Source organism: Dermacentor andersoni, chromosome 10 (genome assembly GCF_023375885.2).
Source record: "Dermacentor andersoni chromosome 10, qqDerAnde1_hic_scaffold, whole genome shotgun sequence".
In the NCBI taxonomy this organism is placed as follows: domain Eukaryota; kingdom Metazoa; phylum Arthropoda; class Arachnida; order Ixodida; family Ixodidae; genus Dermacentor; species Dermacentor andersoni.
The window spans coordinates 140,245,425-140,263,072 of record NC_092823.1 but is presented as its reverse complement, the minus strand read 5'-3'; the positions used below and the strand labels follow the sequence as shown (position 1 = coordinate 140,263,072).

Below are 17,648 nucleotides of genomic sequence, written 5' to 3'. Positions count from 1 at the left end.
GGAGAGGCCTAAGTACAAGGTCAACACAATCACCGTCAACAGCAGTTGCAGACACCCGAGCGGGCGTCACGCACCACGATGGTGCAATCACTTCATAAAGAACACTGAGTGTGTCTGTGCCCCTGTCTTCGCCACGTGAGCTTTGTTCGGAATCTGCTGATATAATTAACTGGCTCAATGATATTTCACCACAACCACAGTCCACGGAAGCGCTGCACTGTTCAAGAAAATCGATACCAAGAATAACATTGTGCGAACAACGAGAAAGAACAAGGAATTCCGACACAAAAACTTTCCCAGCCAACAAAACACTCACAGCACAAACACCAAGGGGATGAAGCCACTCACCGCCTACTCCACGAAAGGTAATACCGTCGTTCCAAGAAAACATAACTTTGTGGCCTAGACAGTTTTTGAAAGTGAGGCTCATCACAGACACAGTCGCCCCAGTATCAACTAACGCCATGGTCGGTATTCCGTCAATCGAGACATTCACTTTGTTTTTGAGCATCATAACAGGCAGAGGTATTTCTTGCAAAGACCGTCCAGTGACCTCACCTCCATTGGCCGCGGATGCTAGTTTCCCGACGGTGGTGACGAAGAACAGCGCCGAGGGGACGGAGAGCGACGGGGACGGTTATTTGGTGGCGTCAAACTCCGCTCAGAAGCTGGCGAATCGCTGCGTCTGGTCTCGTGTGAGAAGTGGTCCATTGGAAGCAAATCGGTCGTCCGCAAGTCATATGAAGTACGAGTTCTGGGTGGCGAGAACATCGGTGGTGTCCTTCGAGATTGACGGCCTTGGCGACAATACCGAGCTATATGGCCTGTGGAGCCGCAGTTGTAGCACACGGGAGGGTCACGACTCACAGCATCTTCCTCGAAACGGATGCTAGGCTGCTGCGGGCGGCGAGAAAGTTCGTTGTCATGTGGATAACGTTTCTCTGTGGCTCGCTGAAATCCGTTATATCGTTCATAAGTCACATCGTGGTAGTAGGGTCGTTGCTGTTCTTGTCGCGGCCTGACAGAAGTCACAGGGCCCCAGGGGTAAAAACGCGGCTGCTCTCGTTGTGGCCGAGCGTCACTAGTAGGGCCTCTGTCGTAGAGACGTGGCTGCTGTCGGGGCGCGAGTTCATAATCCTCAGTGCGCCTCGCCGCGGAATACGGGGAGAAGGATGCCACGTTTGGCTCAAAATCTGGTGGTAGGCCGAAGCTATGAGTGCCTAGATGTGTCACTTGCGCATGCAGGCTGAGCTCTTCCTGAACTATTTGTCGGATTGTTGATGCAAGATCGAGGGGCTGGTTGGTGTCTACGCTTGCAACTGTCGTCACATTGGCTAGCCTGCCAAACTTTGGCGTGATGCGCCTCGTTTTCAGTTGCTTCAAAGTACGACAGTGCTGAATGATGTCAGCGACGGAAGCCAGGTTGTCTTTTGCGATGAGGAAATTATAAACGTCTTCGGCAATTTCTTTCAAGATGTGCCCAACTTTGTCTTTCTCAGACATTCCAGAGTCCACCATCCTACACAGTTTTATTACCGCCTCAATGTAGGTCGTGCAGGTTTCGCCTGGCATTTTCGCATGTTGCAGTAGCGTCTGCTCTGCCCTTTTCCTTTTCGTCGCGGAGTCGCCAAATCGACCTTTGATTTCAGAAACAAATCTTCCCCATGTTGTGAACGTTTCCTCGTGATTGTCGAACCACAACAATGCAGTATCCGTTAGAAAGAACACGACGTTCGAAAGCTGAGAAGCGCTGTTCCACTTGTTGGCGGCACTCACCCGGTGATAATGGATGAGCCATTCTTCGACGTCTTCGTCCGATCTTCCGGCAAAGGGACGCGCATCTCTCATTTGTAGAACGGAACTTGTGGGCGCAGCTGTTGGAATGGGCCGTTGTTCGTCTGCGTCATGGGACATATTCAACTCCGGTAGATTCGGTGGGAGTCCAGCAAGGCGACGGCTCCGTCGAAGAACTTCAGGTTCAGCCTCCGTCTTCGGGTGGCGATTACCCCGCACCTTCCACCACAACTGTTACGAAGAGTTGCGAAAGAGTTGCGACAGTTGTCCGTAGAACTTCAATATAACGAAGTGTGTTTGTATGCGATTTCAATATAGCAAAATTTCACAACCGCCACAAAGGAATGCCGATACAAATGGAAACTTTCACTGATGCAGATCGTCAAATGATTGAATTACAAACTGAGCACATACGCATATGTGCACCCTGTTTTAGAGGTAATCTGTCACGTGTGCAAAGAGTGGGTGTGCCGAGACGGCGTGGTATCATGTAAGCCGTCTTCCCGCACGTTTAGTATTAAAGGTTGCACAATCTCGAGTTTCAGTGACCTGTTGGAGCGAGACGCAGTTGAAGCATTTGCTCCCTGCTGCCGGCGCTTTTCAAGCTAGTGTCGTCCCAGTGTGGGCGACGCTATCAGCTGCGGGGGCGGAATGCACACGAAAGCGTGCCTGGCTTCGCTTAATTCGTACCACTGATGTGAAGATATCATCGACTTTGCATGAAACTGTATCATTTATCGCCGACTCCCACATTTATAAAAATGAAATGCTTTCTCATTCAAATTTGCTTTCTTCAATTGCCTGATAATTCGAAAAATTCTGCAAACCCTTTCTGTGTAAGGAAAATCGATCGGTGACTGTACCCATTTGCATAAGAGGCTGAATTTCAATACAATGAAATTTACAATTCATACAAAGCATGTTTTCTGACCTATGGTAGTCAAGAGTAGAGAAACGACGGAATTTCTGCACAGCCTACACTTTTCTTTGGGCTGCTCTATAGGATGGAAAGCAAGTAAAAAGTCACTACAATAGATCTTGCAGCACTAGTAATATAATAATGGCACAAGCACTGTATGAACATAGCAAATCAGTACTGTGGAAATCCACAAGGTGGAGGAGCAACTTTAACAGGACATTGAACTCTATTAACTCCTTTGTTACCATGAGAAAATGGTCATTTTTTATGTCTCAGAAAAAAATTATTTACCACTCCAAATAATATCCTTGCACATATCGCAGCACAGCATATTGTGCATAATGAAATGCTCTTTCCAAAAACATACGTTGCCATACAAAAAAATTTAATAGGTAAAACATAAAAATTCTAGAAATTGCCATTTTTGCTAGTTGATAAAAACAACAATAAAAAGACATGATATCTACAAAAACATTAAAGTATCAAAGGAAATTCAGAATATACCTTTCAAAGATAAATAACCCAGCAATAGTGTCTGAAAAAAAAGTGCTCAGTACACTGCCGTTCTTCAGATACAAAAAAGAAACTAAGACCAGTTCATCGCTTATGCCATGCGGTGAAGCAGTTCCTGGATATTGTGAAGCATAGGTGCACTCAGCACTTTTCCCATAAAACGTCTGGTTTTTGTTCAACATTGTGGTCCTCATAACATATTTTACAGTTCCGCCTTTTCGGCATCTTCTGAGCATTGTCCGATGAGAAGTCCAAGGAACGTACTTCACCAGTTCCTCTAGAGTCATGCACCTCTTCCAGGACCGATCGCTCTCAGCGTAGCTGGGCAACTACAAGATTTTGTATCCAAGCATATCAGTTTGCATTTTTGCAGATTTTCTTTGTCACTTCTGCAGAAATGAAGAGTAGAAAGAAATCCCATGCCGTTGTAAACTGTCTTGCACTGATCCGTAGTGTTTGGCTGAGATGTGCTAAATGCGGCTGTCTTGGCATGAACGGAAGTTTCTTTACTGCCAATGGCAGAACGTCATAACCAAGCAAAGTATGTGTGATAATATGTGGTACACGGGAGTGCGAAGCATAAACATACGAAGACAGTGCACCGCGGGTGGCGAAGAGGACAGCAACTCTTCGTAAATACCCGCGAGAGAGAGCCATCATCATCATCAACACCAATTTGGGGGCGTCGGCAGTGGCGCCTCAAAAAGCGTGGCGCGAGAGAGTGTGGCCAATGGCCCCGTGGTGTGAGCAGTGCGCAAGGTTCGGCGTTCGATGGAAAAGAGCTTCCTCGCTGGGCCCATAGAGCTATCGCTGCCCGCACCACTATGCCACACCCGAGTCAACGCTGTCGCCCGCTGAGAGGTTACCTCGCCCCGCTTTTCCGCTGGGCAACTGGTCCAGGAGGGCTGGTGATCCTGAACCAGGGTGATCGAGCGTTCGGGTGAGCGGCCACAGGGCTACCGCGCCAGCTGTGGACGTGACCCGGTGACTGCGGCCGTGGGCTCCTGAGCGCAAACCCCGCCGGAAGGAAACTGGGCACGCAGAGGCTCCCGTATATCGACTGTTGCGCAGGGCCACCTGAGCCTCGCAAGGCGGTCCGACATTGTTGTTCGACCCGGCCGCCCGACCCGGCTGGCCGACACTGCTGTCCGACCCCGCTGGCCGACCCCGCTGGCCGACATTGGTTCCACGAGGTCTCCAACACGGCGACAAGTGCTTCCACCTGAACTGTAGGCCAATTATAATTGACCGATACATAGATATAGCTGCGTGTCGTCTATGAGGTATTTTGGGGAACTGTCACGTGTGTGTGCCGTTTTCTGTGTTATGTGCGTCAATACAAGTCTGATGTGTGTTTGTGCTTCCGCGTGCTGCTTCTCCCTTTTTCTGGAGTGATCCGGCACCCAATAACATCACAGTATGCATCCTGAAGATAATCAGTAGAGCTCTCAGGTCATGAGGATAGATCAGCAGATAAGTGCGCACAAGGAAGGAGACCACTCAAGGCAGTAAAGGAAACTCGCCGGTGAACAGCTACGGATGTGCCCCCACACTGGCTCAAAACATCGTCGCCATCAGAGCTTAAATCTGCCTTGCTATCATCTACGGAATCATAACTCTGGTCCTCATCACTAAATTGAAGTGCGGGTGCAGCATGCGGGTGTTTCGAGCATGACGCTTTTCTCGCGATGCAGCCATGCAGGACGATGCCATGGGAGCGACTTTCGATAATTGCACAGTGACACAGGCAGCACCCCTTGCCTAGATTTTAAGAGAGAAGCAAAACCGAAACTCTTGGAAACTGGTTGAAAATGACAGGTCCACATGTTGGACATGCGGCGGACCTTCAGAAACACACTTTGCCAGAATAAAACGACTCGGACTCCAAGCCAAAGCACAAGAATGAACAGCTGGCATTATTTTCGTTTAATTATCACCGCTCAGAACTGTCAGACGGCAAAGCCGGCGACATAATTTAATTCTTGGCTTGCTGGGAGTCATGTCATTACAAAATTTTCATTCTAGTGCAGTGTAATCATGAACAGCATGCTTTTTTCTCGAGCGCGGCAGAAGGTGACAGCCACGCTTCTTTTCGCTACAACAGATGCACACTGGTTCGCAAAAAGGTCTGTCAAAAATCACAATTTCGCCGAAGCATGAAAATTTAAACTAATTCTGAAAGTTCAGTGCCTGTGCTAACAACAGAATGGCCTTAAGTGGATAAGATACGGCTCTAACATGTAGAAATCGGCAATCTAAAGCATCGATCACCGGTGATCAATTTGTATAGGCGTGGTAATGTGGCAGACGAAGTTGTTAGGCCGCCTTCCTTGTGGGGAGCCTCCTCAGTTCAGAAAGCCATGTGACTGTGCTTTGTTCACCAGTTGGCACTGGTCATTAAGGTTGAGGCTATTGAGCTTGGTCTCCCACTGTTACAGTGTGGCGAGGGGGTAGGGGTGATGTCGGTGTTTTCGTTGAATTCCCATACCATGTCATACAGGGTGTCTGGCGTGTGGCACAATTTGCAGTCGTATCCATAAATTGTGTGGTAAATGAGATGGTATTTCACGTCGTGTGGGAAAGTGTTGGTTTGTAGTCCATAGGTTATAGTTATAGCGTCCGTGTATCTGCGCGGTATGGGTTCGTCTGGAGGGACCATTATTCTGTCTCCTAGCAATGCTGCCCGGAGAGTATGTTCTTACTCTGCAGCATGGCTGCCTTGAACACTCGGGAATATCCCGGTATCCAGAGTATGTACAGTTTGGGTAAGGGATTGGAGTGTTCAAGGATGCGTAAGGCGGCTGTCGATATTCTGCCTATCGTGCCATTGCAGCATGCTGTTAGTGAGTCTGTCAGGACTGTGTTGGCCGTGGTGGCTGCTAGGGCTAGTGCTACCTCTTCCGCATTGCCTGTGCTGCATGTACTGTGGTCGCTGCAAGTTCTTTCTTTAGGTTGTGGGCTCCGCTAAGGGCATATGCTGGCCTGCCTCTAGACTTGGCTGTGTCAGTGTACCTGACCGTTTCCTCTTTCCCGCTGCAGTGCGCTCTCTCTCGCCTCTCTTCATGCTGCGTCGTGTTCCGGGCACATCTTTTTGAGATAAGAGAACCTTCTATTTGGTTCATGATTTGCAGTGAGATTCATTGCTTACGGTTCGGGTCATCTTACATGTTGTATCGAGTGGGCTTGGTGGCACCGTGAAGGACGCCATGAAAAACCACTTTCTTCTTCTTGTACAGACGCTGCTCGGACTGACGGGGACCACCCGGAACTGCGACCGGTCTTCGATTGTTCGACACCATGATTCCGGAACACTGGCTATCCTGCATCATCATGAGCAGCACCCCACTGGGCTATCAACACGGCTGATAACGCCAACCTTGCCGCACGTGGATCAAGCATCGAGCACGATCGCCACGCCGCACCTGCGCCGTCCCTTCGGCCAACCAGTGACAGCAGCGACATCGGACGAAGTGTACAAAAGGCCGCAGCAAGCGCAGGCCCTCTTCAGCGGGCTTGGTGGCACCGTGAAGGACGCCATGAAAAACCACTTTCTTCTTCTTGTACAGACGCTGCTAGGACTGACGGGGACCACTCGGAACTGCGACCGGTCTTCGATTGTTTGACACCATGATTCCGGAACGCTGGCTATCCTGCATCATCATGAGCAGCACCCCACTGGGCTATCAACACGGCTGATAACGCCAACCTTGCCGCACGTGGATCAAGCATCGAGCACGATCGCCACGCCGCACCTGCGCCGTCCCTTCGGCCAACCAGTGACAGCAGCGACATCGGACGAAGCGTACAAAAGGCCGCAGCAAGCACAGGCCCTCTTCAGTGGGCTTGGTGGCACCGTGAAGGACGCCATGAAAAACCACTTTCTTCTTCTTGTACAGACGCTGCTAGGACTGACGGGGACCACTCGGAACTGCGACCGGTCTTCGATTGTTTGACACCATGATTCCGGAACGCTGGCTATCCTGCATCATCATGAGCAGCACCCCACTGGGCTATCAACACGGCTGATAACGCCAACCTTGCCGCACGTGGATCAAGCATCGAGCACGATCGCCACGCCGCACCTGCGCCGTCCCTTCGGCCAACCAGTGACAGCAGCGACATCGGACGAAGCGTACAAAAGGCCGCAGCAAGCACAGGCCCTCTTCAGTGGGCTTGGTGGCACCGTGAAGGACGCCATGAAAAACCACTTTCTTCTTCTTGTACAGACGCTGCTAGGACTGACGGGGACCACTCGGAACTGCGACCGGTCTTCGATTGTTTGACACCATGATTCCGGAACGCTGGCTATCCTGCATCATCATGAGCAGCACCCCACTGGGCTATCAACACGGCTGATAACGCCAACCTTGCCGCACGTGGATCAAGCATCGAGCACGATCGCCACGCCGCACCTGCGCCGTCCCTTCGGCCAACCAGTGACAGCAGCGACATCGGACGAAGTGTACAAAAGGCCGCAGCAAGCGCAGGCCCTCTTCAGTGGGCTTGGTGGCACCGTGAAGGACGCCATGAAAAACCACTTTCTTCTTCTTGTACAGACGCTGCTAGGACTGACGGGGACCACTCGGAACTGCGACTGGTCTTCGATTGTTTGACACCATGATTCCGGAACGCTGGCTATCCTGCATCATCATGAGCAGCACCCCACTGGGCTATCAACACGGCTGATAACGCCAACCTTGCCGCACGTGGATCAAGCATCGAGCACGATCGCCACGCCGCACCTGCGCCGTCCCTTCGGCCAACCAGTGACAGCAGCGACATCGGACGAAGCGTACAAAAGGCCACAGCAAGCACAGGCCCTCTTCAGTGGGCTTGGTGGCACCGTGAAGGACGCCATGAAAAACCACTTTCTTCTTCTTGTACAGGTTAGAAAGAAATGTCCTTTTTCTAAGTGTTACAAAAGTGATGCTATTTGTTTTGTGGCGCTACCGGGCCCTGAGTGTATTTTGTGTTGTGTTTACGAGTGCTTCCGCGTTGTTCGTTCGCTGTTGCTGCTTAGTGGTGACATCGAGGAAAATCCAGGCCCAAATACGCTCGATGAGATCTTAAAAAGGGTTACGGAAATTCAAACCTCGCAGCACACTTTAGAAGAAGGATTGCAAGGCGTTCAATCTAGACTGACAGAAATTGAATTTACTCTTACATCGCTTAAACAATATCGTGAAAAGCTGGAGCAGTGCGAACAGCACATCACTGCAATGAGCAAAGATATCCAGAGCCTGAGCAAAAAAATAGACGACATGGAAAACAGAAGCCGTAGGAATAACATTATTATTTATGGGTTAGAAGAAAAAAGCGATGAAACTAGTAAAGATTTGGAACAAGCGGTAGTCAACGGTGTATTCAAAGACAAACTCGGTGTAGAAACGAGATCAGTCGAGCGTGTACACCGTATTGGGAAAAAGAAGAACACAAGGCCTGTAATTATAAGGTTTTACAATTTCACAGAAAAAATGACTGTTCTTCGTAACTGCAAAAAGCTGAAAAATTGCTCGATATCTATATCGGAAGACTTCTCGGCCTCAGTACGTGACATACGCAGGACACTTTGGCAGTCCTCCAAAGCAGAACGTGACGCTGGTGATAAGGTAGCACTTCTTTTTGATAAGCTTAAAGTGAACGATCAACTATATATGTGGAATGAACTACAGAAATGCAGGCTACCTTTGAACAGCCTACGTCGCGACGACACCGGGAAGTCCATTGCTGACAACGCATGACGAGCAGTTGTAAATTCACTTTCTTTAGTATGTTTTAATGCAAGGAGCATTGTTAATAAAACTCAACAATTAGAAGATATCTTGTTAATTTACTCTCCTGACATTGTCGTCATAACGGAAACATGGCTGCATGCTGATATTCATGATTCAGAAATAGTTCCTCCCTCTTATTTTCTTCTTCGCTCCGACCGCGACAGTCGCGGGGGCGGAGTCGCTATAGCAGTAGGGCAGGGCTTATCTTTTCGCAAAGAGCAAGGTATTCCAGATCATGAAAGTGTGTGGTGCACTGTATATGTCCACGATTCACCTGTGCTCATAGGCGGTATTTATAGGAAACCAAACGCGTCCGACGACTACATAATGAAAATTCACGACTTCCTTTGTGGCAGGTTGAAAGATCGTACTAAGTTAATTCTTACTGGTGATTTTAATCTAGCCACTATTGATTGGAGTACGTTGACAGCCGGCAGCTACAATAGAGCTACAAAACTACAATAGAGCTGACGACGTCAGCATCATCGACTACCTTGAAGTAGCGTTGGAAACCTTTTCCATTGAAAATTATTGTACAGTGAATATTCTATGGCTTAAACTAAAAGACATAATAACACATTGTGAGGAAACGTTCGTTCCCACGCGACTGAAACGTACAAAACGCAGAAACCCATGGATTACGCGTAGTGTGATCCACCTAAAAAGAAAACTGCAAAGGATGCGGAAGAAAAAACGTAATCCTGAAGATATTCGCCGGCTTTCTGGTGAGCTAAAAACTGCTTTACGGAAGGCAAGGGATGTTTTTTTTTCAACAACACTAATAAATTTTATCACGCAAAATCCACAAAAGTTTTGGCGCTACTTATCCAGGCCTGAGAACCAAGTGACTCAAATCGATGTAAATGGAATCATAACTGATGAAGCTCACACTGTCACCAACACATTCAACAGATACTTTCAGTCCGTTTTTACACGCACCCCTACACTTACAGAAAGCGAAACTGTGACGGATCCCCCGGTATCAATGTCTGAAGTAGTCATAACCCAAGAAGGAATACTTAATTTATTGCTTCAGATTGATGTTAAAAAATCTTCAGGTCCTGACAATCTCTCCAATGCTTTTCTGCGGCATTACGCAGAACAGATAACTCCTTTCTTGCATGCAATTTTCGTAGCATCACTTCAAACAGCCACCCTGCCGATGGACTGGCTCCGTGCCAAGGTCCTTCCGATTCACAAAGGAGGCAATAAGTTACTGGTAAACACTTACAGGCCGATTTCACTCACTAGTTCTTGTTGTAAAATGATGGAACATATTATTAGCAAAGCAATTACCACCTACTTAGAAGATAACAATCTACTGTACCCCAAACAACACGGATTTCGCAAAGGTCTTTCTACCGTCACTCAACTCCTCGAAATAACGCATGACTTTGCTGCAGTAATTAACTCGAGACTTCAAGTTGACGCAGTATTCATAGACTTTTGCAAAGCATTTGACAGGGTACCCCATCCAAAATTAATTGACAGACTTAAGAATATTGGGATTGACACTAACATAGTACACTGGATAACCGCCTATCTCTCTAACCGCAGCCAGTACGTTAAAATAAATGGCACTGAATCTGAAGAGTTAGATGTCTACTCCGGTGTTCCACAGGGGTCTGTGCTGGGTCCGATTCTTTTTCTAATTTTTGTTAATGACATTCATTCTCAAGTTGAACCTGACGTAACAGTAAGGCTGTTTGCAGATGACTGCGTCATCTACACCACAGTACGGACGATTAACGACCAGATTCGACTTAATTCCTCCTTAACTAACATTGCCAGATGGTGTGAAGAATGGGGAATGGAAATTAACCTAGCAAAAACTTCATCCATGTATATAACTCGAAAAAAGGTACCCTTAAAATTTGCATATCATCTAACGAGATTACATGTAACAGAAGCCGACACAGTCAAATACTTGGGTGTTACCATCACAAACACATTAAAATGGGACGTTCACATTAAACAGACGTGCACAAAAGCATATAGGCAGCTGGGATACCTTCGCAGGAAACTTACACTGGCACCTTCCAAAGTTAGGCTAGCAAGTTATAAGGCCCTTGTAAGGCCAACCCTTGAATACGGCAGTATTATCTGGAATCCGCACCAAATCTACCTTCTTAATCAACTGGAGGGAATTCAAAATAAAGCTCTCCGGTTTGTGTATTCGCAGTATTCACGTGACGTCAGCATAACCGCACTACGCAACCCGGCAAACATTCAAACATTGACACTTCGCCGACGCGTTGCTGCCTTAAAGTTTCTCTACCTTCTTTATCATGACAGCATTAATATAAGCAAACACGAGTACCTAAAACCACCATACCAGCGCTCAGCCAGAACAAACCATGACAAGAGTATCAGACCATATACCTCCCGCTGTAATACATTCAAGTATTCCTTCTTTCCGTCAGTCATAGAATTATGGAATAAACTGCCACACGACATTGTGTCCTCGGAATCTGTTATCACATTTTCTGTCAAGATTGAAAATTTTTTTGATCAGCAGGTTGCGCCGTTGTAGAAAAGGAAAAAAAAAGGGGGGGCTGCGCACGGAGTGTATGTTTCATGTGGATGCTGACCGCAGTTCTTGTAGTGTATGCTTTTACTGTGTATGCCGCTTGCAGTTATTCCAAAATCAGTGTATAACGTGCACCCTTTCCTGTACTGTTTAGTACAGGAACAGTCTGTACTGTCTTAGGACTTTCGTTTCTTTCATTTTCGGATTTTTTTTTTTCTCCATTGCTGGCAATCTGTACTTTTCGTTGTTGTTTTTCTTTGTTGTTCCTACTCCTGTAAGAGCCTGTAAAGGCTTACAGTATTAATAAAATAAAAAAAGAAATAAATCAGGTGTAACGTAGCCCAGCACACTGTCATGATTTTCAGGTGTTCCGATTGGCTGGTACATTGCGCTTCAGCGAGTTCCTCCCCCAGGTTGTGTACACCCAATTGGAGGAGTTTCTCCATAGATGTAGTGGGGGAAGGCCCAAGGCCAGATTGTGCATGTTGCATAAGATGCTCAGCTTCTCGCTTTCGCTGTTTAAGCAGAGGAAAGACGTGCTATACGTGACACGGCTGATGACTTTTACGACAAGGAAAAAACCTCCTTCACCTAATACAACCTACATGAATTTCTCAGAAAGGAAGTTTTGCAGTAAAAGAAAACTTTGTCGTGGTCCAGGGATCAAAACCAGGGACCAATGCCTTTCCAGGACGTTGCTCCGAGGTAACCAGGAGGTTGACAGATAGCAGCGTGAGGACAAATTAATCAACACTTTGAAGAACAAGAAATAGAGCAAATCAGTTGTGTGGAAATTCACAAGGTGTAAGGAGCTTCATGCCAGGAAAGAATTGTCACCCAAGCGAGCATAACATGAAGCTGCAAAGGGTTTCTCAAAAAGAAAGGGTTGCGGTTAAGCAAAATTCATCCTAGTCCTGGGATGAAATCTCAGACTTTCAAGGGCAGTCGCTCTAACCCCTGAGAAAACCAGGAGAAATTTTTGGACTGTAAAGCTTTCAAGGAAACCCATCTGGTTTTATGATTTTTTTGAAGCTTGGGCTACTCTAAACTGAACGACAACTTTTCCCTATCAAGTAGTGCTGTTCTTGGACTGGCAGCACAATCAAGACGGTCAGCTAAGCACTTGGAATACTCACCACGACCATGTCATCGCAACAGGCAGCACATGTGCAAGATGTGGCATGTGGCATCAAGATGCCGTCCTCAATAAGGCACAGGAGAGTGCGTCCCGCATAGCGGATGCTGCGCTTCCAGTCCTTGCTGTTTGCCCGCCCACACAGGGCCTCAAACTCTGATGGTGTGTACCACCGACTGCCAGATTTGATGCAGCGGCCCCTGCCTCCTGGAATGGAAGGCGGATACCTTTCTGATTAAATGAATATTCAGCAGCATCACATTGCAAACATGGTCACACAGCCTCAAGTGCAACTTGGAACTTACTTTGAGAACTGCACTTTACCACAAGAACTTGTTATATTGAAGTATGCACAGTGGTCACAATAATTTCATCCCTTCCAGGTGTTCTCATATGCCTCACGTGGTGGAGAGCAAACTAACGCATGATGAATCCCTACAGGCAAATTAGGTCACTGATACCAAGCAGGAGGAGTCACTTCCACACAATTTCACATTTACCATGATGACAACTCAAAAGCTGTATAGACAGTGGTGCCATGCTGTTTTCTCTTGAAATATCACAGCAGTGATCAGCGTCTGGGGCATGAACAACTATTTGAGGTGATGCTGCAGGGTATCATTACACCATCACTACATTACAATAAAGTTGTTCAGAGCTAAATGAAACAAGAAAGAGTAAGCCATTCATTGAGCAAACTTCTAACTTGTTATTGTTGTCTTAGGTGGCTACTTACACAGCACCCAGTCTGTGCCATACTGGTATTTACTGCAAGAGAAGTAAAGACAAATCAGGTAGCTAGTGCAGGCAACAAAGGAATTTTGTGTTTTTTGTTACTAACAAGCTACATGAGACTACATCTCAGACCACAAAGCTTCAAAAGCTTTTGAGGCACAGCAAGAAGGCACAACGAATTGTAATGACCCTAAGGCCTTCTCAACTGTAAAACAGCAATTCTTTCATACAGTAAGAGCTGAGTTTTGTTTTTCCCCTTTGATCCTAAGCATACTGTTCAAGAAAAGAGTACATATCTTATGTTGCACTGAACTAATCAGAACTCAGTGGATACCAAAAGCATACCTGTGTGACAGGAGCCTGGATGACAGAGTTAAGGTCATCATCATCAGCCTATCTATACCCACTGCAGGATGAAGGCCTCTCCTAGCAATCATTAATTGCATCACCTGCCCCTCTCTTATGCCTGCAAACTTCCCAATTTCATCGCACCACCTAATTCTTTGCCCTCCTCGATTGTACTCCTTTTCTCTTGGCACCCATTGTGTAACTCTAATAGACCACTGGCTATCTGCTGTACACATTAAATGGCCTGCCCAGCTCCATTTTTCCTCTTAATATCAACTAGAATATTGGCTACCCCCACTTGCTCTTCCCGTCTCTTAACATTATATGCCCAATATGTTTTTGTTCCATCGCTTGTTGAGTTGCCCTTGACTTTTTCTCAAGCTTTATTATTGACCTCCAAGCTTCTGCCCAATATGTTCTCACTGGTAGAATATGATTGTACACTTTTCTTTTCAAAGATAAGCAGTAAGCTGCCAGTCATGATTAAGTAATGCCTGCCAAATCGAGATGCCAGGCACTTAAAATGCAGGGTGTAAGGTACGAACCTTACACCATGCATTTCGGGGTCGGTGTTGTAGGGAGGACCTGGCTCTTTGTCGGGAACTAGGAGTACAGGATTTCATTACATTATTTACATTAAAACATGAGATACATTTCAACAGTTTAGCATGGCTCCCAAATGGAGCACGCAAGACGAAGCACACAGCACACAAGCTCCAAGCACACCGCTTGTCGAGCACACAGCTGCTTAAAAACACTCTGTCCTCCCTAGATCCCTAGGTGAGGGAAAACTGCTGTCCAAACTTCGTCCAATCGGACCGTCCACAATCGTTGGAGGCGTGGTCGACCCACCATCGAGGGGGTGGGCTCTCACACATTCACGTACACACTTTGGATTCCTAGAACCCACCAAGTTGAGCGGGTCCTCGTAGCTAGGTTTTCACGGTTGACCCCAGCCGGTGCCTCTCAATTCCAGGGCTGACTTCTCCGGTAGCCGCCACGAGTGTCAGCAGACTGTGACGAATCCTGGGGCCCGTGTAAAAATGCACCGCAAATCACCCTTTTCCGAGAAGCTGTCTTGCTGCAAATAGACCATGAAGGCAACAGCGAACCAGGTAACAATACACGGTTTGCCAAACGTGGCTTGACTTGCAGGCGCCGTCAACTCGATGAAGGAGGTGCATGGTTGATTACCATTGCTGTGGTCTCCAGTTCTCCGAAGGAAGTGCATGGTCGGTTAGCATTCTCGACGTCACCGGTTCTCTGAAGGACGCCACCCCCGCGGGTGGATCGAAACAACTGCAGCGGGCTGAGATAGGTTTGCAGAGCAGTACCCCTGCAGGCTGATCGTAACAATGGGTTCTGCAGAGTTCTCCGCCTAACCTATTCCAAGAATAATGTGTATAACTTTGTTATTTCATCAAAAAGAACATACTTTCATGTGACAGAGTGCAGAGTCACATGTCTGATTATTAATTTCATTTTTTTTTTCAGGTAGTAGGCTTAGCTCTGTCAAAGACAAACAGAGTTTTTGCCTTATGAACTTCGGGCTATTAAGAAGTTTATTCTCCTGTAGAAGAAAACTTCAAAGGAAATTTATGAAAATGTGAGCAGAACATGGGGTGAAAAGTGCCTGCCCTACACCCCACTGTTAAGAAGTGGTGCTCACAATTTTAGTGTGGCTATTTGGAACCAAAGACGTAGCAAGGTCCATGAGCCCTTCAACCACTACAGCTCCTTATATTGTTGATCGTGTCCACGACCAGATACATGGAGGTCAGCCAATCTATGCTAAATTTCTTGCTGGGACACTAAGTATATCCAGGGAACAAGTCAAATTCTTAAGTTATGAGCTGTTGGCAATGCATAAGCAGTCAGTAAAATGGATGCCAAAATGTTTGATTGCCAATGAAAAGTGCCATAAGGTGGAAGCATCAAAGCTCATTTTGGAGCATTCTGAGCGATCTGCCAATGACCTGATCAACCATTTGGTCACTGTAGACAAAATGTGGCAGCTTCACTATAATCCTGAAACTGCAGAGCAGTTTCTGTAGCGACGGTGCTTAAGTCCTCCAGGGCCAAATAATAAAGTTGGGGCCAGTCGGGAAGGTTATGGGTACAATTTTTTGGGATAAATAAAAGATATTACTAATCGACTATCTCCACAAAGGTCGTACAGTGAACGCAGAGTACTAGTGAAACTTATTGCCACAATGAAAGATGTTTTAAAGAGCAAGTGAAAAGGGAAGTTGCAGAAAGGTGTTCACTGTTGCAGGAAAATAGCCCTGCCCACAGAGGTGCAAGAACAATGTTTCTTTTTATCAAAATAAGGTTTAAATGCATTGACCACCCACTGTACTCACTAGATCTTATTCTGCATGTTTATTTTTTTATTCAGAACACAGAAAAGAAGGCTTGAAAGAAAAAAGATACTTCGGTCCTGAGGTCATAGTTATGGCTGAGCAGCTTCTCAACATGTAACCTTCACAATTTTTTTAATGGTTTAAAGGAGCTACTGAAATGTTGTGCGAAGCGCATCAAGCTTCAGGAGGATATGTGGAATAATGTGAGAGTTTCAAAATATTGTGTTTATTTTTTGGCCAGGCCAAGAATCTTTCAGTGCCACAAAATTATTTTAACCTGTGTGGCACTGATCAAGGCCCAGTTTTAGCAGGATGATTCCACTGACCTGAGCCAAACTTATTCTTGTGGAGGTGACCGCACACATTGCGGCAACGCACTAAAAGTTCCGGCTCATGGACAGACTCATCCCAGTTGTACTTGTACTTCTGGGCAGTTCCTGAGCCATCATCACTAGATGACTGGGCTGCCAGTGATGCCTGCATGAATTTTATGCAAAGATTACTTAACGCATAAAATGATGAAATAAACTTAAGGGTCACAGCTGAGAATGCTAAATTTACACCTATACACAAGGGGTACCCAAAATAATGGCAATGTGTAGATCCCGCAATGACAGTTATACTCCATCCTACTGCAGTGTAATGGAAGCTATGGTCACATCAGCCAACCTGGTTGGCTGATGAAAGCAGACAGAACGATTTCTCCATTGTCCGCTTTTCATCATTTTCTGTGCAACAGTAATCCAAAGAACTTTCATAGAAGGATTAGAGCAGCATACAAGGGGCAAGCTCTTCTTGGAACTTGCTCTCGCTACTGTTTGGCTACTAACAAAAAGTAACTAAAAGTAACTACTAAAATTATTATTGTACCAGCATGCCTGAAGCACTCCCAACTTCAAATGGGAAACCAATTAGATCCAAATGACCTCACTCCCCCGTTTTACACAGAATGAGCAGAGGTGGCATAGAAGGACTGTAGAGGCATTATTTTGATTGGTAGAAATTCAAAATCTACAAAAGTTGTTTATAAATTACGCAACAACCTATTCAACGAAATTAAAGTTGACCGTTGATGCTCACAGTAACATCTCCTACCAATTTAATCAAGAGTTTTAGTACTTCTGGCTGTTACTCTAACATCGTTGGCAACGGTTTTGCTGACAAGGCTTCCCAGTCTCCCCGGCGAAGACACCCAGACACTTCCAATTCCTTTGGCAAGGACAAATGCTGCAAGGGAACTTTGTCTGCTTGCCCGCAAAGAGACACAAGTTTTCTGAAGTTCTCCAAGTGTCTCCAATTGCCAGCTGCATAAGTTGGACCCCTTGCTACGGCTATAAGTACCATTTAACCTTTCCTGCTGTGAAGCAATGTTGCTGTACCGACTGGGGGTAGCATTCACAAATGCTAACTCTAACCACACTGGAATGGCCTAGAGCTGGATGTGCGATTCATGTAGACGTGACAAAACCACTGCACATATCTTGTATATCTGTCCTCACTACGACGTCCATCTGTCTCTCCAGACAACATTGAACTG

General features: G+C 46.5%; 1 protein-coding gene across 1 annotated transcript in view; it reads right to left on the bottom strand.

Moving 5' to 3' along the window:
• The window catches only part of LOC126545209 (deformed epidermal autoregulatory factor 1 homolog), a 112,818-nt gene that overhangs the window by 92,114 nt on the left and 3,056 nt on the right, over positions 1-17,648 (bottom strand). Inside the window, exons 2-3 of the mRNA XM_050192969.3 lie at positions 16,438-16,588; positions 12,667-12,872 (exon numbers count right to left, since the gene is read on the bottom strand). Coding sequence (XP_050048926.2) covers positions 12,667-12,872; positions 16,438-16,588 — 357 coding nt within the window. The remainder of the gene's footprint in view (positions 1-12,666; positions 12,873-16,437; positions 16,589-17,648) is intronic.